This window comes from Scyliorhinus torazame, chromosome 12 (assembly GCF_047496885.1).
Source record: "Scyliorhinus torazame isolate Kashiwa2021f chromosome 12, sScyTor2.1, whole genome shotgun sequence".
Classification (NCBI taxonomy): domain Eukaryota; kingdom Metazoa; phylum Chordata; class Chondrichthyes; order Carcharhiniformes; family Scyliorhinidae; genus Scyliorhinus; species Scyliorhinus torazame.
Window position 1 is genome coordinate 9,458,415 of NC_092718.1, and position 26,416 is coordinate 9,484,830.

At 54.2% G+C, this 26,416-nt stretch overlaps 1 protein-coding gene across 1 annotated transcript in view; it reads right to left on the minus strand.

The window, feature by feature from the left end:
- The window catches only part of frmd5a (FERM domain containing 5a), a 352,980-nt gene that overhangs the window by 99,790 nt on the left and 226,774 nt on the right, over positions 1–26,416 (minus strand). Inside the window, 2 exon segments of the mRNA XM_072470394.1 lie at positions 1,715–1,793; positions 13,032–13,074. Of these exon segments, the coding sequence (XP_072326495.1) occupies positions 1,715–1,793; positions 13,032–13,074 (122 nt within the window).

Sequence of the window (26,416 nt, forward strand, 5' to 3'; positions counted from 1 at the left end):
TGGTCCACTTGCCAACCAATCAGCACTCTCTTCTCATGCAGTATAAATTGTCGTTCCATTACTATTGGTATTCTTGCACCCGTCCTGATGAGTGCAAGCTGAAAAGCTTCAACAGCATGTCTCTTTTTTTCAGCAATTCTCAAGTTCTGTGCTGACAAGTTAATTCTGGGATTGAATGGGATTGTTGGCCATCAACCCCATTCTTGCCCTCGCAGAGACCCAGCTTCGACACTATGGGCCGAATGGCCTTCTTCTGTGCTGTAACCAGACCACAGTTCTATGAATACCTGCAGTTTCGTTTTGCCTCTGAGATGGTGGGGTAGCTTCAGAGAATCTGAAATGCTCTCTATCAACATTGAAGATGGGTAGACTTTAATGAATTGTCTGAAAGCGAGAGTGTGTTCAATGTGCTTCAAGCTTCGTGTTTAAAATTCCTGAGCTGATGACAAACAAGGCGTGTGAATGATGTTAATGGCTGCCCATCAAAAGCATGGGCGTTGTGAGTGCTAACGACTGCACTGACGTTTCTGGTTGTAATTTAATCTTAAATTATTTTATCATCACCACCCACATTTAGCTCACCTGCCTGATCCATTGCATTAGTCACACCCAGATCCAGGAAAGCTTCTTCCCTCGTAAGTGTCTGAACACCAGAAACTATTCCTGTGCACAATTCAACCTTTCCCTGCATTCCCTTCCGTTCTCCCAATCAACAGGTACAGAATTGAAATCTCCGGGAGAAATGGTTCTGCTTTCTCGATTCATGTCTCTCGCCTGCAGATTTCATCTTCCGCTCATTTCCCCAAATTTGAAAATCTGCAATACATCCCTGGTGATTGAACAAGAACGGATAATGGAATCTTCCCAGTGACCAGTCGGAGAACTTGCCACTCCAGTGAGGGCGGCACGGTAGCACAGTGGTTAGCATTGTTGCTTCACAGCGCCAGGGTCCCGGGTTCAATTCCCGGTTTGGGTCACGGTCTGTGTGGAGTCTGCACCTTCTCCCCGGGTCTGCGTGGGTTTCCTCTGGGAGCTCTGGTTACCTCCGGGTGCTCCGGTTTCATCCCACAAGTCCCGAAAGACGTGCTTGTTAGGTTAATTGGACATTCTGAATTCTTTCTCTGTGTACCCGAACAAGTGCCGGAATGTGGCGACTAGGGGATTTTCACAGTAACTTCATTACAGTGTTAATGTAAGCTTACTTGTGACAATAATAAAGATTATTATTATTATTCAGGAAGAATAGGAATGTTGAAGATTCCAATTTAAAATTGAAAGGACAGAAACCGTATCACATCAGTCGCCACCGGCAGTAAGAGGATCAGAAGGCGGCTTGGTTTTATATAAGATCGAGTTACAAAAAGAACCACTGGATTTACTGCAGGAGGATTTTCAGTTAATGGTCAGGAGAGAATTGTCTTTTAAAACTGCAGATTGGTCCAAACAGTGCGTTACATTGAAAATAAACCCCAGTGGATTCGGCAGATGTAACAGGAATCCATTTATAAGCTAAAGGCGAGAAAGGATTGGTGTTTCAGCTCATGAGATTGGATTGGATTGGATTGGATTTGTTTATTGTCATGTGTACCGAGGTACAGTGAAATGTATTTTTCTGCGAGCAGCAGAAAATGTAATCATTCTCCCTCTCTCTGGCGACAGGACTGTTATACTCAGCTAACATCCAGACAAATCAGCCAAATAACGGGTAACTTACCTGGTAATCTCCTCCTTCAGCGCTGAAGGGTCAGTGGGATAAAACTTGACCCGGAAACACATGGTATACGGAGGCTGGGCTGCCAAACAGAAGGAAAAGATGAACATGAAATACTTGCTATTTTTCAGTTGATGCAGATCAATGGAACAGCATCCAAAACATCCCATAATAACTAATAACGAGGTGTTGGGTGTCTTAAAAAATATTAAGGTAGATAAGTCCCCGGGGCCTGATGGGATCTACCCCAGAATACTGAAGGAGGCTAGAGAGGAAATTGCTGAGGCCTTGACAGAAATCTTTGGATCCTCGCTGTCTTCAGGGGATGTCCCGGAGGATTGGAGAATAGCCAATGTTCTTCCTCTGTTTAAGAAGGGTACCAAGGATAATCCCGGGAACTACAGGCCGGTGAGCCTTACTTCAGTGGTAGGGAAATTACTGGAGAGAATTCTTCGAGACAGGATCTACTCCCATTTGGAAGCAAATGGACGTATTAGTGAGAGGCAGCACGGTTTTGTGGAGGGGAGGTCGTGTCTCACTAACTTGATAGAGTTTTTCGAGGAGGTCACTAAGATGATTGATGCAGGTAGGGCAGTGGATGTTGTCTATATGGACTTCAGTAAGGCCTTTGACAAGGTCCCTCATGGTAGACTAGTACAAAAGGTGAAGTCACACGGGATCAGGGGTGAGCTGGCAAGGTGGATACACAACTGGCGAGGCCATAGAAGGCAGAGAGTAGCAATGGAAGGATGCTTTTCCCATTGGATGGCTGTGACCAGTGGTGTTCCACAGGGATCAGTGCTGGGACCTTTGCTCTTTGTAGTATATATAAATGATTTGGAGGAAAGTGTAACTGGTCTGATTAGTAAGTTTGCAGATGACACAAAGGTTGGTGGAATTGCGGATAGCGATGAGGACTGTCGGAGGATACAGCAGGATTTAGATTGTTTGGAGACTTGGGCGGAGAGATGGCAGATGGAGTTTAATCCGGACAAATGTGAGGTAATGCATTTTGGAAGGTCTAATGCAGGTAGGGAATATACAGTGAATGGTAGAACCCTCAAGAGTATTGAAAGTCAAAGAGATCTAGGAGTACAGGTCCACAGGTCATTGAAAGGGGCAACACAGGTGGAGAAGGTAGTCAAGAAGGCATACGGCATGCTTGCCTTCAATGGCCGGGGCATTAAATATAAGAATTGGCAAGTCATGTTGCAGCTGTATAGAACCTTAGTTAGGCCACACTTGGAGTATAGTGTTCAATTCTGGTCGCCACACTACCAGAAGGATGTGGAGGCTTTAGAGAGGGTGCAGAAGAGATTTACCAGAATGTTGCCTGGTATGGAGGGCATTAGCTATGAGGAGCGGTTGAATAAACTCGGTTTGTTCTCACTGGAACGAAGGAGGTTGAGGGGAGACCTGATAGAGGTATACAAAATTATGAGGGGCATAGACAGAGTGGATAGTCATAGGCTTTTCCCCAGGGTAGAGGGGTCAATTACTAGGGGGCATAGGTTTAAGGTGAGAGCGGCAAGGTTTAGAGTAGATGTACGAGGCAAGTTTTTTACGCAGAGGGTAGTGGGTGCCTGGAACTCGCTACCGGAGGAGGTGGTGGAAGCAGGGACGATAGTGACATTTAAGGGGCATCTTGACAAATACATGAATAGGATGGGAATAGAGGGATACGGACCCAGGAAGTGTAGAAGATTGTAGTTTAGTCGGGCAGCAAGGTCGGCACGGGCTTGGAGGGCCGAAGGGCCTGTTCCTGTGCTGTACATTTCTTTGTTCTTTGTTCTTTAATGTTTCTCCTGGTATCGTCCCAGCAGAGAACATTACAATGGGGAGGATTTAGCGACCATGTTTGTCACGGGCGCAAATCCCGTAATGACCGCTAAATCTTGCGAGAGGCCAAAAACGGGATTTGCGCCGACGAGGTTTCGGAATGCGATCTTCCCGGGCCCTGCCCAATGGTGCGATGAGGTCATGCCCAGGAAGGTGCAAACCTGATTTGTGTGAATTTGAATCTATTATAATATACTTAGCATGGTCAACATCGCATCTCCAGCCCTTATTGAATCTTCCCACCCTCCAGGCCTGACGTCACGCTGGCGCGAATCACTACTGCTTTTTATAAACAGGAACCGTGAGGGAGGAAGGAGGTGAGCAGCACTGTCTGCACTGACAAACAGGGAGTCCAAGGCGACAGCGCCCACTGGACAGCTCTGGAGGGGTGGGGGTCTCAGGGGTGTCCGGGGGAGGGGGCGATGTGGGAGTCAGTCTGGTGTTTCTGGGATGGGGGGGGGTGCGTGGCTAGTGTGGATGGGTCCTGAAGTCCGCTGCCTCTGTTGTGTAAAAGTTCTTAGAGGACTGTGTTAGTCTGATGTCTGTGGGGTGGGGATATGGGGCGGCTGCGGCAGTAGGCCACATTGGGTTGGGGGGGGGGGGGGGGGGGGTGTAATGACAGTCAATAAGCCACGTCTAATGGGATGGGTGTATGAGACCCCGAAAGAGAAGGCAACGCGGCATGGGGAGGTGGCAAACTCTGGAGAGGCTGTCCAGGAGTGTAGAGGCACGATAGCAATGAGATCGTGGGCAGCACAGTGGCACAGTGGTTAGCTCTGTTGCTTCACAGCTCCAGGGTCCCAGGTTCGATCCCGGCTTGGGTCTCTGTCTGTGCGGAGTCTGCACGTTCTCCCCGTGTCTGCGTGGGTTTCCTCCGGGTGCTCCGGTTTCTTCCCACAAGTCCCGAAAGACGTGCTGTGAATTGGACATTCTGAATTCTCCCTCTGTGTACCCGAACAGGGGCCGGAGTGTGGCAACTAGGGGCTTTTCACAGTAACCTCACTGCAGTGTTAATGTAAGTCTACTTGTGATAATAATGAAGATTTTTAAAAAAGATTAAAGCCAGCAGAATGCCTGCTTGGTTTAATTCCCACCCCTTTCCCACACTGTTTCCGCAACGTTTACACTAAGGACTCATAATAGCTCAAAGTCAAGTAATTGGATGAATACTCAGGGTTCAGGGTTCAATGCTGGGGTGCCCGGTACCGCGAGGCACTGGGCTTATGTGCCGGATCCCAACGCCGGACAGTGAGGATATATTAGCCCCTGGTGGACATCACTGTCCAGTTGACCCTGCCCATTAGAGATGTGGAGCTGATAGACCTCCTGTCAGAACCACAGTCATGTCGAGAATAACGGAGAGGAGGAGCAGAGGGGAACCCAAAGGTGCCTCCGACTGGGCGAGGGACAAGGCCGGGTCAGTTATGCCATGGAGATGGGAGTGAGCGGTTACCGCCGGATAAGCCGGGGATTGGCTACTTCCAGGTCTGGGAGGCCAGTGGCCTATTTGGCTGCACCACCAACCTCTCTCTCCCTCCCACTCCCTTTCCCACTCCCCTCGCTCGTCCCCCCTCCCCCTCGCTATCCCCCCTCCCCCTCGCTCTCCCCCCTCCTCCCCCCTCGCTCTCCTCCTCGCTCTCCCCCTCCTCCCCCTCGCTCTCCTCCTCGCTCTTCCCTCTCCCTCCCCCTCTCCCCTCCCCTCCCCCTCTCCCTCCCTCACCCCCTCCCCTTACCCCCCTCCCCCACCCCCTCTCCCCCTCTCTCCCCTCCCCCTCCCCTTCGCTCCCCCCTCTCCCTCCCACCTCCCCTCCCCCTCTCCCCCTCCCCCCCTCCCTCTCGCTCCCCCTCCCTCCCCATCCCTCCCCCTCCCCTCTCTCTCCCCTCCCCCCTCCCTCCCCCTCCCAGCGAATCCAGCTCCGTTTCTCATTGGAATCGATGGTGTTTCACGCAGTCCCGGTGCCAGCCCCTCCACAGTCACTGAATCAGTCCGGTTCCCAGCCAGTTTTGCTGTCGTGAAAGTCCCCGAACCCTGCCCCGGCGTAAACACAGTCTCAGGAACGGAGAATCCAGCCCATGGCTTTAGGACATGGTCTGGTCCAGGGTTTGGACTACACAGAACTCAACTGAGACTGGTCACCTGGGTGAAGGTACAGTGATTCCTCACTTTTCTCTCGCAGGCCCACCTCACTCTCAGCGCAGACCCACCTCACTCTCAGCGCAGGCCCACCTCACTCTCAGCGCAGGCCCAGCTCGCTCTCAGCGCAGGCCCACCTCACTCTGAGCGCAGGCCCACCTCACTCTGAGCGCAGGCCCACCACACTCTCAGCGCAGGCCCACCTCACTCTCAGCCCAGGCCCACCTCACTCTCAGCGCAGACCCACCTCGCTCTCAGCGCAGGCCCACCTCACTCTCAGCGCAGGCCCACCTCACTCTCAGCGCAGACCCACCTCGCTCTCAGCGCAGGCCCACCTCTCTCTCAGCGCAGGCCCACCTCGCTCTCAGCGCAGGCCCACCTCACTCTCAGCGCAGACCCACCTCGCTCTCAGCGCAGACCCACCTCACTCTCAGCGCAGGCCCACCTCACTCTCAGCGCAGGCCCACCTCACTCTCAGCGCAGGCCCAGCTCGCTCTCAGCGCAGGCCCAGCTCGCTCTCAGCGCAGGCCCACCTCACTCTGAGCGCAGGCCCACCTCACTCTGAGCGCAGGCCCACCTCACTCTGAGCGCAGGCCCACCACACTCTCAGCGCAGGCCCACCTCACTCTCAGCCCAGGCCCACCTCACTCTCAGCGCAGACCCACCTCGCTCTCAGCGCAGGCCCACCTCGCTCTCAGCGCAGGCCCACCTCACTCTCAGCGCAGGCCCACCTCACTCTCAGCGCAGGCCCACCTCACTCTCAGCGCAGACCCACCTCGCTCTCAGCGCAGGCCCACCTCTCTCTCAGCGCAGGCCCACCTTGCTCTCAGCGCAGGCCCACCTCACTCTCAGCGCAGACCCACCTTGCTCTCAGCGCAGACCCACCTCACTCTCAGCGCAGGCCCACCTCACTCTCAGCCCAGGCCCACCTCACTCTCAGCGCAGACCCACCTCGCTCTCAGCGCAGGCCCACCTCACTCTCAGCGCAGGCCCACCTCACTCTCAGCGCAGACCCACCTCGCTCTCAGCGCAGGCCCACCTCACTCTCAGCGCAGACCCACCTCGCTCTCAGCGCAGGCCCACCTCTCTCTCAGCGCAGGCCCACCTCGCTCTCAGCGCAGGCCCACCTCACTCTCAGCGCAGACCCACCTCGCTCTCAGCGCAGACCCACCTCACTCTCAGCGCAGGCCCACCTCACTCTCAGCGCAGGCCCACCTCACTCTCAGCGCAGGCCCACCTCACTCTCAGCGCAGGCCCACCTTGCTCTCAGCGCAGGCCCACCTCGCTCTCAGCGCAGGCCCATCTCACTCTCAGCGCAGACCCACCTCACTCTCAGCGCAGACCCACCTCGCTTACAGCGCAGGCCCACATCACTCTCAGCGCAGACCCACCTCACTCTCAGCGCAGGCCCACCTCGCTCTCAGCGCAGACCCACCTCGCGCTCAGCGCAGACCCACATCACTCTCAGCGCAGACCCACCTCGCTCTCAGCGCAGACCCACATCACTCTCAGCGCAGGCCCACCTTGCTCTCAGCGCAGGCCCACCTCACTCTCAGCGCAGAACCACTTCGCGCTCAGCGCAGAACGACCTCGCTCTCAGCGCAGACCCACCTTGCTCTCAGCGCAGACCCACATCACTCTCAGCGCAGACCCACCTCGCTCTCAGCGCAGACCCTCATCACTCTCAGCGCAAGCCCACCTTGCTCTCAGCGCAGGCCCACCTCCCTCTCAGCGCAGAACCACCTCGCGCTCAGCGCAGAACCACCTCGCTCTCAGCGCAGACCCACCTCCCTCTCAGCGCAGAACCACCTCACTCTCAGCGCAGGCCCACCTCGCTCTCAGCGCAGGCCCACCTCGCTCTCAGCGCAGGCCCACCTCGCTCTCAGCGCAGGCCCACCTCGCTCTCAGCGCAGGCCCACCTCGCGCTCAGCGCAGGCCCACCTCGCGCTCAGCGCAGGCCCACCTCACTCACAGCGCAGACCCACCTCGCTCTCAGCGCAGACTCACCTCGCTCTCAGCGCAGGCCCACCTCACTTCAGCGCAGGCCCAGCTCGCTCTCAGCGCAGGCCCACCTCACTCTCAGCGCAGGCCCACCTCACTCTCAGCGCAGACCCACCTCACTTCAGCGCAGGCCCAGCTCACTCTCAGCGCAGAACCATCTCGCTCTCAGCGCAGACCCACCGCGCTCTCAGCGCAGGCCCACCTCGCTCTCAGCGCAGAACCATCTCGCTCTCAGCGCAGGCCCAGCTCGCTCTCAGCGCAGGCCCAGCTCGCTCTCAGCGCAGGCCCACCTCGCTCTCAGCGCAGGCCCAGCTTGCTCTCAGCGCAGGCGCAGCTCGCTCTCAGCGCAGGCCCACCTCGCTCTCAGCGCAGACCCACCTCACTCTCAGCGCAGACCCACCTCACTTCAGCGCAGGCCCAGCTCACTCTCAGCGCAGCACCATCTCGCTCTCAGCGCAGACCCACCTCACTCTCAGCGCAGGCCCACCTCGCTCTCAGCGCAGACCCACCTCACTTCAGCGCAGGCCCAGCTCACTCTCAGCACAGGCCCACCTCGCTCTCAGCGCAGGCCCACCTCACTCACAGCGCAGGCCCACCTCACTCTCAGCGCAGGCCCACCTCACTTCAGCGCAGGCCCAGCTCGCTCTCAGCGCAGGCCCAGCTCGCTCTCAGCGCAGACCCACCTCGCTCTCAGCGCAGGCCCACCTCACTTCAGCGCAGGCCCAGCTCGCTCTCAGCGCAGGCCCATCTCACTTCAGCGCAGACCCACCTCGCTCTCAGCGCAGACCCACCTCGCTCTCAGCGCAGGCCCACCTCACTTCAGCGCAGACCCACCTCGCTCTCAGCACAGACCCACCTCGCTCTCAGCGCAGGCCCACCTCACTTCAGCGCAGGCCCAGCTCGCTCTCAGCGCAGGCCCACCTCACTTCAGCGCAGGCCCACCTCACTTCAGCGCAGGCCCACCTCACTTCAGCGCAGGCCCAGCTCACTCTCAGCGCAGGCCCACCTCACTCACAGCGCAGGCCCACCTCACTCTCAGCGCAGGCCCACCTCACTCACAGCACAGACCCACCTCACTTCAGCGCAGGCCCACCTCGCTCTCAGCGCAGACCCACCTCGCTCTCAGCACAGATCCACCTCGCTCTCAGCGCAGGCCCACCTCACTCACAGCACAGACCCACCTCGCTCTCAGCACAGACCCACCTCACTCACAGCACAGACCCACCTCACTCACAGCGCAGACCCACCTCGCTCTCAGCGCAGGCCCAGCTCGCTCTCAGCGCAGGCCCACCTCGCTCTCAGCGCAGGCCCAGCTTGCTCTCAGCGCAGGCCCAGCTCGCTCTCAGCGCAGGCCCACCTCGCTCTCAGCGCAGACCCACCTCACTCTCAGCGCAGACCCACCTCACTTCAGCGCAGGCCCAGCTCACTCTCAGCGCAGCACCATCTCGCTCTCAGCGCAGACCCACCTCACTCTCAGCGCAGGCCCACCTCGCTCTCAGCGCAGACCCACCTCACTTCAGCGCAGGCCCAGCTCACTCTCAGCACAGGCCCACCTCGCTCTCAGCGCAGGCCCACCTCACTCACAGCGCAGGCCCACCTCACTCTCAGCGCAGGCCCACCTCACTTCAGCGCAGGCCCAGCTCGCTCTCAGCGCAGGCCCAGCTCACTTCAGCGCAGACCCACCTCGCTCTCAGCGCAGACCCACCTCGCTCTCAGCGCAGGCCCACCTCACTTCAGCGCAGACCCACCTCGCTCTCAGCGCAGGCCCACCTCACTTCAGCGCAGGCCCAGCTCGCTCTCAGCGCAGGCCCATCTCACTTCAGCGCAGACCCACCTCGCTCTCAGCGCAGACCCACCTCGCTCTCAGCGCAGGCCCACCTCACTTCAGCGCAGACCCACCTCGCTCTCAGCACAGACCCACCTCGCTCTCAGCGCAGGCCCACCTCACTTCAGCGCAGGCCCAGCTCACTCTCAGCGCAGGCCCACCTCACTTCAGCGCAGGCCCACCTCACTTCAGCGCAGGCCCACCTCACTTCAGCGCAGGCCCAGCTCACTCTCAGCGCAGGCCCACCTCACTCACAGCGCAGGCCCACCTCACTCTCAGCGCAGGCCCACCTCACTCACAGCACAGACCCACCTCACTTCAGCGCAGGCCCACCTCGCTCTCAGCGCAGACCCACCTCGCTCTCAGCACAGATCCACCTCGCTCTCAGCGCAGGCCCACCTCACTCACAGCACAGACCCACCTCGCTCTCAGCACAGACCCACCTCACTCACAGCACAGACCCACCTCACTCACAGCGCAGACCCACCTCGCTCTCAGCGCAGACCCACCTCGCTCTCAGCGCAGACCCACCTTGCTCTCAGTGGTCAGTGGTCAATGAGACCTGGAATGTGTGGGCACTGCGTCTAAGCAGGGAAGGGCTCTGATGAAGAGTACGAGGGGGGGGGGGTGCGTTGAGGATGCTGCTGGGAGATCAGGTGCAGGGTCCTTGTGAGGTGGCATCGAGATGGGGCGGGGGGGGGAGGTGACAGAAGGGTGGAGTGCAGAGAGGAGACAGGGGGCATTTACCCTGGCTGATTGGAGTAGGTAATTCATTCTTTTTTCTGCATTGCACACCTGTCCTCGTGGTCAGGCTGCTGGCACTGACCAGTGCTGCCACTGTCTCCCAGGTGGCACTCGTCACCCTGCCTGAGGGCATCCTGCCAGCCCGAGGGTATACTGTTGCCCGCTTCTCCTCCACGCCATCCAACGCATGGCTGAGGGCCCCTTCTGTAAATTGAGGGACTGGTTTCCTCGCTGCCAACTTCCTGACTTGAATGAGGACAAATGCTGCTGGGCCATTTAAACGCTCGCCTCCTTGATTAACGTGCTTATTGACCCCGGGGAGGGCACCTCAGGTGCAGCGTTTTTCACATGGAGGGGGGGGGGACTTTTCCAAATGCCTGAGTATTGCGGTCCACATCGCACCGCTCGGGCTGATTGGAATCATGTCTAGTTTTCTTCACCGAAAACGACGCTTTGTCATTTTTGTAAAAAATTCCGCCCACTGTCTTCAAAGTTTATTTATAGGGCTGTTCTGTCATAACTTGGCAAAGCAGAGTGATGATTCAGGGAATGATTAACGGTTTGAGCACTCCTTCCGTGTAACCACTACAACGCCAGCTGGTAAGGGGATGTTTTACAGGTTTCCACACTGAAGGTGAGATGGTTCCGGTTAATCTTCGGCTTTTAAAAAATTCATTCATGGGATATGGGCTCCGCTGGCCAGGCCCGCATTTATTGCCCATCCCGAATTTCCCTGGGACTGAATGGCTTGCTAGCGCCATTCCAGTCTGGAGTCACACGTGGGCCAGACCGGGTAAGGATGGCAGATTTCCTTCCCTAAAGGTCATTAATGAACCAGGGTTTTTTTTACAACGATCCACAATGGTTTCATCATTAGACTTGTAATTCAAAATTTTTATTTAATACAAATTTCACCATCTGCCCTGGTGGGACTCGAACCCGGGACCCCAGAGCAATGCCCTGGGTCTCTGGATTGCTAGTACAGTGACAATACCACAAAGCCACCACCTCCCCTATAGGCCACCTGCTCTCATTGGACTCAAGCTCTGATCTCCACTCCCTAGAACACGGGGCCCAACGTCGCACTTGTTGAACCTGAATAATCACGCAGTGCCGAAAGCCTGATACTGCACCAGGTTCTCCCCTCCTTCCCTGAAGGTGAAGACTTGCATTAGGATGTATCTCCACATAACCTGGCCATGTCGACATCCTTAATGGTGTGAGCCAAGAGACTGAGATTCATCGAACAATTTTACTGTGGATATTAATGGACTGGGGCACAGTTAGCGGTATCCAATAGAATGAGGCATAGTTACCCAATGGAATGGGGCACTGGATTAGCCAATGGAATGGGACACTGGGATAGCCAATGGAATGGGACACTGGGTTAGCCAATGGAATGGGGTATTGGGTTATCCAATAGAATGAGGCATAGTTACCCAATGGAATGGGGCACTGGGTTAGCCAATAGAATGAGGCATGGTTACCCAATGGAATGGGACACTGGGTTAGCCAATAGAATGAGGCATAGTTACCCAATGGAATGGGACACTGGGTTAGCCAATGGAATGGGACACTGGGTTACCCAATGGAATGGGACACTGGGTTAGCCAATAGAATGAGGCATAGTTACCCAATGGAATGGGACACTGGGTTAGCCAATGGAATGGGACACTGGGTTAGCCAATGGAATGGGACACTGGGTTACCCAATGGAATGGGACACTGGGTTAGCCAATAGAATGAGGCATAGTTACCCAATGGAATGGGACACTGGGTTAGCCAATGGAATGGGGCACAGAGTTAGCCAATGGAATGGGGCACAGAGTTAGCCAATGGAATGGGGCACAGGGTTAGCCAATGGAATGGGACACTGGGTTAGCCAATTGAATGGGACACTGAGTTAGCCAATGGAATGGGGCACTGGGTTAGTCAATGGAATGGGGCACTGGGTTAGCCAATGGAATGGGACACTGGGTTAGCCAATTGAATGGGACACTGAGTTAGCCAATGGAATGGGGCACTGGGTTAGTCAATGGAATGGGGCACTGGGTTAGCCAATGGAATGGGACACTGGGTTAGCCAATGGATTGGGACACTGGGTTAGCCAATGGAATGGGGCACTGGGTTAGCCAATGGAATGGGGCACTGGGTTAGCCAATGGAATGGGGCACTGGGTTAGCCAATGGAATGGGGCACTGGGTTAGCCAATGGAATGGGGCACTGGGTTAGCCAATGGAATGGGGCACTGGGTTAGCCAATGGAATGGGGCACTGGGTTAGCCAATGGAATGGGGCACTGGGTTAGCCAATGGAACGGGGCACTGGGTTAGCCAATGGAATGGGACACTGGGTTAGCCAATGGAATGGGGCACTGGGTTAGCCAATGGAATGGGGCACTGGGTTAGCCAATGGAATGGGGCACTGGGTTAGCCAATGGAATGGGGCACTGGGTTAGCCAATGGAATGGGGCACTGGGTTAGCCAATGGAATGGGACACTGGGTTAGCCAATGGAATGGGGCATTGGTAAATATCCAGGATATTTCATGTGTGGTTTCAGAAATCCCAGACTTATAATGTTACAAGATGACGATGTGTGCAAACCAGTGATGGAGGACATCGCCAAAATTGAAAAGAACAGAATAAAAGGACAGAATGTAGAAAGAACGAGTACGATTAAAATGTGACATGCTGATCAGGTTTTACATTGAGTTACTGCACATTGTCATATTCAGAAACAGCTTGTAAAATATTTTACATAAAATCTTGGAAACTTACATTTCATTTGTTTAATAATGGACTTGGAGATATCCAGCCAGTGCTGTAAAAACAACAGACAGATGTAGTTATACATCATCACACCACAACCCTGAGATGTACCAAAGATTCACATTTAAAAAGAAAACAAAATGCTGAGGATGCCGGAACTCTGAACATTTACATTTAGGAGAAAATCTCAATGTTAGAAGGATTTGCCAGTATCCCTGTCCTGGAACCTGGAGTTGAATGGGAAGAGAATCTATGGAGTTAGTCACTGCTGTAATACATTGGAGACCTCGCCCACAGGAAGGGAAAATCGATAGTTTCGGGATTGAGTGCCCCCCCCATGCCACATCATGGCCCCTCAGTCTCAACAGTGCCAAAAACAGGCCATGTTTCTCCCAGCTGGTGCAAGGGAAAGCCACAGGTCTCCCTTCCCCTTCACCGTGACTGGTTATAATGGACAGGCGCCTGGCAGCAAGGTGACAACCCACAGAGCAAGAAGACGTTTAAGGCTGGTGAGAATAGAACAAACACAATCAATCAACAAAGTTCCGTAAGCAGGATTTCCTAAATGACACTCGCACTCAACCCAACCTTTACCCAAGAATGGTGGGAACGCAGTGCCTGTTCCTGAACAGGGTTACAGGTGTTTTCAGAAACCAGCCCGGAGAATGGAATATTTCCTGGATGCAAGAGTGTCATTTCAGCCAGGAACCTTGGGCTGGATATTCCGTTTCAGCGGCTAAGTGCCAGCTCAAATGGAGAATTTGTTTTATGACGCCAAAATCAACACGGAGCCCTTACTGATTCCGGGACTGGTGGGGGGCTAGCAGCTGCGCTAGCTCCTGCCGATAAGGACGGAGTATGGCCGGGTCCGAGGCAGCGCATGCGCAGGGCGGCGACCGCGCCGTACAACATGGCAGCGGCCATGCACGGACCCAGCCTGCCAGAATCTGCCCCTCTGTAACTCAACTCGTCACTCCCGGACCACCCTCCACCAGTCCCCCAGCACCCGCCGATGCCCACCCTGCCAGCGGAACGGCTCCCCCCCCCCCCCCCGCCGCATGTGACGACGCTGGACACACTCCGCAGCCGCCTCACCAGGTTTACGAAAAGTGAGAGGACACGTGCCTCACGCCGTCGGGATGTCAGCCCATCCGGGGCGGGGCACCGGGGGAGGGCCTCAGGCCACGTCCTCGAGTACGCTGTTTCTGAGGGGGTGGAGCATTGGAAAAATGGCACCGTCCCCGATTCCTGCATGAAAGGGGATTCTCAGGCAATCGGAGAATCCCGCCCCTTGCCTTCCATCTCCGGAAATCTGGAATGATTGGCACCCAGCGGCAATCGAGAATTCCAGAGGTTTTCACGACCTCCTTCAGGATGGCCAGACTCTGATGTTTAAGCCTTTGATTGGCCATCGCAAATTGGCTGTTCTGTAAAGCTAACCGATCTCCTGAATTTCAATTTCCTGCCAACAGACAGACTAACTGGCGTAAAAACTCACAAGATTGGAAACTACCAAAACAATGTATAAATTCAGATACTTTCACGGAAAGATTAAAATATTATCCAATCACCCTGTTAAATTGATTGGGCCCGTTGAGAGTAACCTGCCTTAGCAGTGTCTCAGCGGCAAACGTTAACATCTAACAATTGGTAACAAGTGCAGAATTGATCTGTGTAAATCCCAATCACCCGCAATGGAATAGATATACCTGCCACTTTGTTAAATATTCAGTATTGAACAGTCTTCAATGTAAATCCTGAATGATGCCCTATCCAGGCTGGAATTTCTCAGGCTGTGAAAAGGCCAGGACTGAACTCAGCAATTTTCCCAGGTCTGTGGGACCAACAGGGTATCTAATCGGCAAAGGGGCCAGTGAGTACATAGATCACGTTAAGAACATCTGCCCACCCAAACTGATATGCAGCGTTAATCAACAGGTTTCTCTAGTTTCCGACCTCATGCAGGAACCTTAAAAGTGTTCCAAGCTGGTTAGATGGTGCCATGATCTAATTGAATGACAGAAAAGACTCAAAGAGCTACATAGCGCCCCGATCCTGTGTCCCGTGTGATGTGTTAAGTAAGTTGCTTCAACGTTGACTGCAACTGGATGCAGTGAAACTAGAAACAGGCTTCTGACACAGGAGATGGTCCAACACTGTTTTATTGAACTTCCTGATTGCTGTACATAGTCTGCTGTGAGTTGACACTCTATCAATCTAACTGATAACCTCCTACTGGCTTGACCAGACTAACTCTCTACCTCATGGTGATAGTGCTCACTGGCTTGTGCACTCTGACTATCTCAGTGTCCTGTAGAGAGAGGGAGGGTCTTAATGCCCTGTGTGCTTTATAGTGGTGGTGTCCTGTCTGGTGATTGGTTGTTATGTGTTGTGTGTTCATTGGTTATCCTGTGTGTCAATCACTGCCTGTCTGCATCTCATTATATAAATGAGTGGGTATTATGACACCGTATATATCAAGCACAAATGATGCCCATTAACTCCTATTCCACGACTACCATTGATATTTAGACTGGCATCAAGGAACCACAAACAGCTATACAGCAAACAGACGTTAACCTACAACAAACACTTGCATTTATATAGCACCTTTGAAATTGTGAAATGTCCCAAGGCACTTCATAGGGCGGCATGGTAGCACAGTGGTTAGCACTGTCGCTTCACAGTGCCAGGGTCCCAGATTCGATTCCCGCTTGGGTCACTGTCTGAGCGGAGTCTGCACGTTCTCCCCGTGTCTGCGTGGGTTTCCTCCGGGTGCTCTGGTTTCCTCCCACAAGTCCCGAAAGATGTGCTTGTTAGGTGAATTGGACATTCTGAATTCTCCCTCCGTGTACCCGAACAGGTGCCGGAGTGTGGCGACTAGGGGATTTTCACAGTAACTTCATTGCAGTGTTAATGTAAGCCTACTTGTGACAATAATAAAGATTATTATAATAAGAAGTGTTATCAAACAAAATCAGGGTAGTTGTGATGAGTGACTTTAACTTCCCCCCACATTGACTGGGAACCCCTTACAGCCAGGGGCTCGGGTGAAGAGCAATTTGTTAGATGTGTTCAGGAGGGCTTTTTGATACTGTATGTTGACAATCCAACCAGGGAGGGGGCCATACTAGACATAGTTTGGTGAATGAGTCAGGCCGGGTGATTGATGTTTCAGTGGGGGCGCATTTTGGGCTTAGTGACCATAATTCCATAAAACTTCAGGTAGTCATGGATAAGGACAAGATGGCATGCGGGTGAGGGTGCTTAATTGGGCGAGGGCCAATTATATCCAAATTAGACAGGAACTGGGGAATGTGGATTGGGAGCGGCTATTTGACATATCCATGTCTGACATGTGGGAGGCTTGTAAAGGCCAGTTGATTGAAGTGCAGGACAGGCACGTCCCCACAGAATGAAGGATAGAAATGGCAAGATTCAGGATCCATGGATGTCAAGGGAAATTGTAAGCTTAGTGAAAAGGAAAAAGGAAGCATACAAAAGGTGTAGGCATCTAAACACTGACAAACCCCTTGAGGAGTACCCTTAAAGTAGGAAGGAACTTAATGGTGGAATTAGCAGGGCTAAAAGGGGCCATGAAATGTCTTTAGCAAACATGGTCAAGGAGAACCCCATGCACATATTAGGAGCAAGAGGGTAGCAAGGGAAAGAGTAGGCCCACTCAAGGACAATGGCAGGAAGTCATGCATGGAACCACAGGAAGTGGGCGAAATCCTGAATGAGTACTTTGTATCGGTATTCACCAGGGAGAAGGACATGGTGGATGTTGAGGTCAGGGCTAGATGTGTGAACGATCTTGAGAAAACGTCAATATATCAAAGGAGGAAATGTTGAGTATCCTAAATTGCATTGAAGCAAAAGAGAGAAAAGAAAAGTGGGCAGCACAGTGGTTAGCACTGCTGCCACCAGCTCCAGGGACCTGGGTTTGATTCCAGCCTCGGGCAACTGTCTGTGTGGAGTTTGCACTTTCTCCCCGTGTGTGCTCTGGTTTCCTCACATAGTCCAAAGATGTAAGGTTCGGTGGATTGGCCATGCTAAATTGCCCTGAGTGTCCAAAAAAAGGTTAGGTGTGGTTACTGGGTTATGGGGATAGGGTGAAGGTGTGGGCTTAAGTGGGGTGCTCTTTCCAAGGGCCAGTGAAAACTCGATAGGCCAAACAGCCTCCTCCTGCACCGTAAATTCAATGATTAACTCCTAGTAGTGAGCTGTGATTGACAGCTTTCACACACCAGCCACAGCCTTGATTTATTCATCACCCTTCATGGATCAATGACTCTAAGTGGTGACTTCCCAATGTTTACAAACATTGACCACATCGCGCCTGAGTGACTGCAATGCAGTTAGTGCTTGGAATGTACTTACCTCTCTTTGATGTCATAGATTATCATAGATTATCATAGAATTTACAGTGCAGAAGGAGGCCATTCGGCCCATCGAGTCTGCACCGGCTCTTGGAAAGAACGCCCTACCCAAGGTCAACCCCTCCACCCTATCCCCATAACCCAGTAACCCCACCAAACACTAAGGGCAATTTCTTTGGACACTAAGGGCAATTTATCATGGCCAATCCACCTAACCTGCACATCTTTGGACTGTGGGAGGAAACCGGAGCACCCGGAGGAAACCCACGCACACACGGAGAGGATGTGCAGACTCCACACAGACAGTGACCCAAGCCGGAATCGAACCTGGGACCCTGGAGCTGTGAAGCAATTGTGCTATCCACAATGCTACCGTGCTGCCCTCAATGTGGTCAATGTCTCTATTGCAGGGGTCTCTGGGGGGTTCACCCTATTACAGGGGTCCCTGGGAGGGGGAGTCTGGTAGAGGGGGGATTGGGCATGTAGTGCATTTTGCGGGGACGGGAGCAGTGGAGGCCCTCGGATGGACTTTGGGGACAAACCCTCTCTAAGGAGTTACCCCCTTGGCCCACTGTGAGGTCCACCATGACAGGGCCACGCTGGTGCGGACCAAAAGAGATCCACATCCACTCGATTCCCGGCCTCGGGGACCGGAAAATCATGGACGGCCGGAGAATCGGGCGCCGGGCCCACTAATTGGATGCAAATGGGTCGGTAAGATCCATTTGCGTTTATTTACATTGCTCCACTGGCACTCGGTCGTGGGCCTGTTCCCGCCACCAGCGGGGGGCGTGGAGCGTTGCTACCAGGTTGGCGTCCGGCATCGATCCTGATTTCCCCCGATTCTCCGTCCCATCGGGAAACGCGATCTGGGCATCCTGGGATAGAGCAACCAGCCCTATATCTCTTAGACTGAATCTAGACTCAGCAGGCAGGGGGGGGGGGGGTTCATTCTACCTCAATCCTTCACCCTGTCCCGCCGGCGCTGTCAGAAGTTTGTACGTTTCAAGAGGACACATCTCATTCCACAAAACTCTGGAGAATGCAAGGCCAGATTCCACAGCCTCTCCTCGTCCCCACCAGACAAACTCAAGTCAGACAAATTCAAATTAACTTGCACCGATTGATTTTGGGGCAGTCTCGCTGTGATTCAGCAGGTCAAAGCTGCCCATAATTCAACGTCAACCAACAGTGAAAGCCGTCAGAGCGCCATGAGATGGGTTGATCTGAAAACTGGAAATGCCATCGCCGGTGCCATGGAGAAGCAGCATTGCCAAGGAGAACGGTGAGGAGAATTTTGGGTGCAGGTTAGAGTGAGCCTTACGATCTCACAGCTTTTAAAAATTCATTCTTGGCTCATTGGCATCACTTCATTTCTGTCCCATGCCAGTCATAGAGTCACAGGGCATCTACAGCACAGGAAAGGACCTTCGGCCCATTGCATCTGTGCCGGTCAAAAACAACCACCTAAATATTCTAATCCCATTTCCCAGCACTTGGCCCATAGCTGGGACTGCCTTGACCTCACAAGCACACATCTAAATGGCTGTTTAGCACAGGGCTAAATCGCTGGCTTTGAAAGCAGACCAAGGCAGGCCAGCAGCACGGTTCAATTCCCGTATCAGCCTCCCCGAACAGGTGCCGGAATGTGGCAACTAGGGGCTTTTCACAGTAACTTCCCTCCACCACCCTTTCAGGCAGCAAGTTCCAGACTCCCACCACCCTCTGGGTAAAAAGGTTTTCCCCCACATCCCCTCTAAACCTCCTGCCCCTTACCTTAAATCTATGCCCCCCTGGCCATTGATCCCTCCACCAAGGGGAAACGTTTCTTCCTGTCTACTCTATCTGTGCCCCTCATAATTTTATACATCTCAATCCTGTCCCCCCTCAGTCTCCTCTGCTCCAAGGAAAACAATCCCAGTCTATCCAATCTCTCTTCATAGCTAAAACTCTCCAGTCCAAGTAACATCCCGGTAAATCTCGGGCACGATTCTCCGGAGAGTTTTCTTTTTGTTTTTAAATTTAGAGTACTCAATTATTTTTTTTCCAATTGGGGCAATTTTGCGCGCCCAATCCACCTACCCTGCACATCTTTGGGTTGTGGGAGTGAGACCCACGCAGACACGGGGAGGATGTGCAAACTCCACACGGACAGTGACCCGGGGCCGGGATCGAACCCGGGTCCTCGGCGCCGCGAGGCAGCGGTGCTAACCCACTGCGCCACGCTGTCGCCCAATTGGCCCAGTTAACAAGCCCCGCGGGCTTCGCGCCGCAAATGAAGGCTCGCCAACCGATTTGCCGGGACCGCGCTCGCCAGCCCCCCGCTATAAAGGTCGAAAAACACTTAACCAGCACCAGCACAACCAACCCCACTCAGCCCGCAGCCATGGTGACGAGAAGCCCGGCTCCAAGGTTTGAAGACGTGGACCTGGGAATGCTGCTAGATGAGGTTGAGGCCAGGAAGGATCTCCGACCTTCCGAAGGTCCTGGAAGATGAGCCACAGACAGCCAGTGCCGCCTGGGGTGAAGTGACAGCGGCCGTCAGCATGGGAAGCATGACCAGGTGGACAGCCGCCAGTGCCGCAAGAAGGTCAGCGACCAACACCGGGCCCCACGCATGTGTTAACACCATCAACCACCCCCCCCCCCCACACCCCGAAACATTCCCACCCCCATGCAACCAGACCCCCAACCCTCCATTCCCCCCCCCAACACACCCTTCGCCCTCCCCTTTGCCCTTCCCTTCACCAGCCCCCCAAACCATCCTTCACGCCACCATCCCACCACACATCCCACCAATGTTTTTTTTTAATATTTTCATTGTCCTTTTTCACATTTTCTCCCAAATTTACACCCTCCAACAATAAACAATAATCAGTAACAAATATGGAAATCCCCATGTCAATAACAACGATCCCATCCTCCCACCAAACCCCAAACATTAGCCCGCATGTTCACACAAACAAATGACAGAAAGGAATCAGGAATCACCCATAGTTGCCATTAACACACACTGACCCCTCCCCCCAACCCTCCCACCCACCCCCCCCCCAACTAATGTTCGACAACTCAATGTTATCCAGTTCTTGAAAGTGCATAATGAATAATGTCCATGAATTGTAGAACCCCTCCATCCTTCCCCTCAGTTCAAACGTAACCTTCTCAAGAGTCAAGAATTCCAACAGGTCCCCCCGCCACGCCAGGGCACAGGGTGGAGAGGTTGCTGTCCAACCTATCAGGATCCACCTTCGGGCGATGCCGCCCCCTTTTCCAACCCTGGCTGGTCCGACACCCCGAATATGGTCTCCCGAGGGCCCGGGTCCAGTTTCACGTGCACCACTTTAGAGATTACCCTAAAAACCTCCTTCCAGTACTCCTCCAGCTTTGGACAGGACCAAAACATATGAACGTGATTAGCGGGGGCCCCCCCCCCGGCAACGTTCACACACATCTTCTACTCCTTCAAAGAATCAGCTCATCCTCGCCCTCGTGAGGTGTGCTCTGTATGCCACCTTCAGCTGTTTCAGCCCCAACCTCGCGCACGAGGTGGAGGCGTTCACTCTCCGGAGCACCTCACACCAGAACCCCTCCTCCATAAACTCTCCCAACTCTTCCTCCCACTTTGCTTTGATTCCTTCCAGTGCTGTCTTGTACATCCCACCAATGTTAACCCGCGTGCGGCTAATGATGCCCTCTCTGTGTCGCCGCAGGAGAAGCTCTCCCACAATCGCTGGGAGAGGGCCCAGACGGGCGGAGGGGTGCTGGACATAAGAATCCTCACCACATTCGAGGAGCGGGCCCTGGAGGGGACTGGGGTGGCTGAGGACAGAGCGGTCACCCAGGCGGAGGCTGGCGGACGCTGCAGAGGTGAGGATCCACTGGGCTCCACCAGGAGGACCTGTCAAACATGAGTTGCTAATGCCATATAGACTGACCCATCCCTCCCACTGACCACATCTCCATTCCCCACAGGTCCTCCTGCTGACGGTGCCGTCCTGGCCAGGATGGCTCCCTCTCCTGCCTCACATGAAACCACCTCAGGGGAGATCTCCGAGGATGGGAAAATCGATGCGTCACAGCTGCCATCCCCACCCTCCACCAGCGCAGGTACACACACCTCAGTGGGCGGCAGTAGTGGTGGTCAGGCTTCTGGGGCACAATCTGGTCAGCACCACACAGCTGCTGACGTACATCAGCTGGAGGCAGGAACCCCCGGGCGAGGCAGCAGTCGGAGGGCTGCGGGATCCCAGATGCTGAGTCTATGGGACATGCTATCCCGGAGCTCAATGAGACGTTAGGGTCCGGCCGGGAAATTAAAGGGAAATGTCAGCGACACTCCAGCAGGTCCATAGCCGATTGGAGGAGTCCCAGAGGCTCCGGCGCAGGAGATGCCATCGGCAATGCGTGGCACCGAGGCCAACACGGCTAGGGTGGCGAACACAGGGGAGAGCCTGGTGCGTGACATCAATAGCATGAGTGAAAGCGCAGTCGGTGACAGCTGTGGCTGAGTGTCTCGGCAGAATGTCCGACTCACTGGGGGATGACATCCAGTACTAGGCTGACCTTGAAGTAGCGCTGCGGGACATGTCCCGATCTCAGATGGGAATGGCCAAGGCGCTGACGAGCTAGCCCCAATCACAGGTGGGTATTGCCGAGTCACTGCAGAGCATGGCCCAATCGCTGAGGGGCATCGCTGCGCTGCAGACAATGGGGAACCGCCAGAGCTGGCAGAACCAGATGATGCAGGGGCAGCCAGGGCTCGAACCAGCTGCCCCTCTATCCCGAGGTCAACCCCAGGGCCCTATGGGGACAGACCGGGAGGAGGGGCCGCAGGGTGACAGCCCAAACCCATCCTGTGGACTGACGACGGTGGCCACCAGCTCCCCCGGATTCCACCCTCTGACGGTGCCACGTCCCACAGCCAGCACCCGGAACAAGGCGGCACGGCTGTGCATGTGCGCTGTCAAGTGCACCGGGCCCTCCAACCCCAGAGGATGCCCACCAGGGCCATCAAAGGCCAGAGGACAAGGTAAGAAGCAGGCGGTCTCCACCTCTGATGCCCATCCTGGGGATACACCGAGACGGAACGGTAGAGCAAGGAAGGACAAGGACATTGCGAATCACTGAGAGGGCACAGGGGGGAGAGGAGGTGGGGGATAAGGAGTGCGCGTTGGGGAGGAGGCACTTGGGGGGAGGGGGAAAGTAGGGATAGTGGAGCGGCACCATTGGGAGAGTGGGGAGATGCTGTACACTTGTACGAGGAGCATTAAAATACCCACATCAAAACCAGTATGACGCCTGTGTCTCTTTGTTCCGCGATGTGGGGCGACCACCAACCCCATGCTCATCCCCCCCAGACATGGCCCCCACCCGATAAACTCTTCCCCCCTGCCCTCCCCCACACGATAAACCCTGCCCACGCACACCTGGCAGCGGGCATGTACACAGGGCTGCAGTCCATGCCCTGAGTGATCGAAGGTTGGTCAGTGCCCAGGCATCAAGGTGTGATTGGGATGCCAGGCAATGAGCCCCACACGCTACATGGAGTGTGGAGTGCTCACTTAACCATGATTGCCAATACCCTATTAGCGATAGCCTTCAGCCACACGGCCAGAGACCTCCGCGGTGAGTGGGGGCGATGGGTGGTTGTTGGGCTGGTGTTGCCCCCGGACCTGGAACACGCAGCCCGGGGGTTGTCATGGAGAACCTGCGCACGCTTGACCCCCCATCCCCCATCAGCTCCCCGCCCCCCCCCCCCCCCAGCGGAACCCCTCCAGCCCCGAGACCCCCGCTCCGAGAATCCCTGCCCAACCCCAATTGGGGCTGCATCCCCCCCACCCCGAGCACAGGGGCAGCATGCCCAGTGCCCCCAGGCTCACTGCCAGTGAGTGAAGATGGCCACACACCTCCTCGGCCCCCCCGCAGCAGCCCTTCCACCAGGTTACGTTTTAGAAAAGGAGCACTAATCGGCGCCGTGTGACCACCTGCTGGGGAGGCCGATGAATCAAAGGAGGCCGCTGGATATGGGGTGGCTCCCATTAATTGTATGGAAATAGGGTTTAAGTGGTGATAGTTGGTTTCTCTCCCCACTACGGTGAGCGGGCCAGCTGCATTGCAACAATGGTTTGGTGCCGAACGCGGTTCTCGTTCGCGGCCTCTCCAGGCCTCATTGTGCTCTTCCTCGAGCGAAACCAGGCCAGAGAATCGCGTCCCTCCTCTGCACCCTTTCCAGTGCTACCTCATCCCTCCTATAATGTGGATTCCAGAACTGCACACAATACTCCAGCTGTGTTGTGGCCTAACCCATGTTTTATACAGTTCCAGCATAACTTCCCTGCTCAGTTTCAAATTCCTAGGGGTGCACATCTCCAAAAATCTGTCCTGGTCCACCCACGTTGACGCTACCACCAAGAAAGCACAACAGCGCCTATACTTCCTCAGGAAACTAAGGAAATTCGGCATGTCCACATTAACCCTGACCAACTTTTACAGATGCACCATAGAAAGCATCCTATCGGGCTGCATCACAGCCTGGTATGGCAACTGCTCGGCCCAGGACCGCAAGAAACTTCAGAGAGTCGTGAACACCGCCCAGTCCATCACACAAATCTGCCTCCCATCCATTGACTCCATCTACACCTCCCGCTGCCTGGGGAAAGCGGGCAGTATAATCAAAGATCCCTCCCACCTGGCTTACTCACTCTTCCAACTTCTTCCATCGGGCAGGAGATACAGAAGTCTGAGAACACGCACGAACAGACTCAAAAACAGCTTATTCCCCACTGTCACCAGACTCCTAAATGACCCTCTTATGGACTGACCTCATTAACACTACACCCTGTATGCTTCATCCGATGCCAGTGCTTATATAGTTACATTGTATATGTTGTGTTGCCCTATTATGTATTTTCTTTTATTCCTTTCTCTTCCCATGTATTTAATGATCTGTTGAGCTGCTCGCAGAAAAATACTTTTCACTGTAACTCGGTACACGTGACAATAAACAAATCCAATCCAATCCAATCCAATCTTAAACTCTATGCTTCAGCTAATAAAGGCAAGTGTACCATATGTCTTCTAAACCACATGATCCACCTGCTGTGCTACCTTAAGGGACCGGTGTACATGCACACCAACGTCCCTCTGATCCTCGGTGCTTCCCGCGCCTTGCTTGTCCTGCCCAAGTGCATCACCTCGCACTTATCCCGATTGAATTCCATTTGCCTCTGGTCAGCCCATCTGACCAGCCCGTCAATACCCTCCTGTAATCCAAGGCTGTCCTCCTCACTATTTACCACCCCACAAATATTCATATCGTCCGCAAACTTACCCATCTACATTCAAGTCTAAACCATTTATATAAACCATACAGCAAGGGCGTTAGCACTGGACACAGGCTTCCAGTCAGAAAAACACCCCTCGACCAACACCCTCTGCTTCCTGACACTCAGCCAATGCTGGACCCAATTTGCCAAATTTCCTTGCAACCCACGGGCTCTTACCTTCGCTATCAGTCTCCCATGTGGGACCTTATCAAAAGTCTTGCTGAAGTCCTGCAGACTACGTCAAATGTGTTTCCCTCATCCACACACTGGTCATCTCTTTGAAAAATGTAATCAAGTTGGTCAGACGTGACCTCCCCTTAACAAAACCATGCTGCGCTGTCTCTCCAAATGCAGATTAATTCTGACTCTCAGATTTGTTTCCAATAGTTTCCCACCGCTGAGGTTCGCCTGACTGGCCTGTAGCTTCCTGGTTTATCCCTTCCTCCCTTCTTGAATAATGGTACCACATTGGCGATCCTCCAGTCCTCCGGTACCTCTCCTGTGGCTAGAGAGGTATTGAGAATCATTGCCAGCGCCCCTCCTATTTCCTCCCTTGCCTCACTCAACAGCCTGAGATACATTTCATCTGAGCTGGTGAATTATCTACTTTCAAACCTCCCAGACCACCCAACACCTCCTCTCTGTCCATGTTAATTTTTTTAGTTTTATCATAGTCCTCCTGGCTGATTTCTATACCCATTGGCCCTTTCACTAGTGAACACCAATGCAAAATATTAATTTAGAACCCTACCTACATCCTCCTGCTGCACACACAAATTGCCACTGTGGTCCTTAATGGTTCCGGGACCTGTGAGGGATTAGCAGCGGTGTCCGATGAAACTCCCGGCTCCCGTGCCGAAAACGTCCGGAGAATGGCCGGGTCCCTGGCCGCGCATGCACACGGCGCCGTACAACATGGCATCGGACCTGGCGGACCCGACCCACCACACGCGACCCCACTGGCCACCCTCTGGCCAACCCCACCAGCCCCCAAGCCCTCGATGAAGCCCCCCCCCCCCAACGGATCCCAGTCCGCGGCCGCCACGCCGGGTTCCCGACCGCTCAGGCCACACGTCAACCGCGCTGTTGGGAACTCTGCCCATCGGGAGCTATCACTACCCTATTACTTATATACTTCTCTGAAATTTGCCCACTAATCTGCTCTTCTAATCCTTTTGGACTGTCAGGGGACCTATAGAACACCCCCAGTAATGTGATTGCTCCTTTTTGATTTTTAAGTTCTACCCACATGGCTTCATTTAAAGAGCCTCCTAAGATGCAGTCCCGCTTTACTTCTGGAATTGGTTCCCTAATCAAAATTGCAACACCCCTTCTTCTTTAACCTCCTTCCCTCTCTTGTCTGAAGATTCAATATCCTGGAATATTGAGCTGATAATCCTGCCCTTCTCTCAGTCATATCTCAATGACTGCATGTAGACCTACCTCCATGTTTTACTTTGTGCCCTCAACTCATCTGCCTTAGGGCAGCACGGTGGCACAGTGGTTAGCATTGCTGCCTACGGCGCTGAGGACCCGGGTTCGAATCCCAGCTCTGGGTCACTGTCCGTGTGGAGTTTACACGTTCTCCCTGTGCCTGCATGGGTTTCCCCCCTACAACCCAAAGATGTGCAGGGTAGGTGGATTGGCCACGCTAAATTGCCCCTTAATTGGAAAAAAATAATTGGGT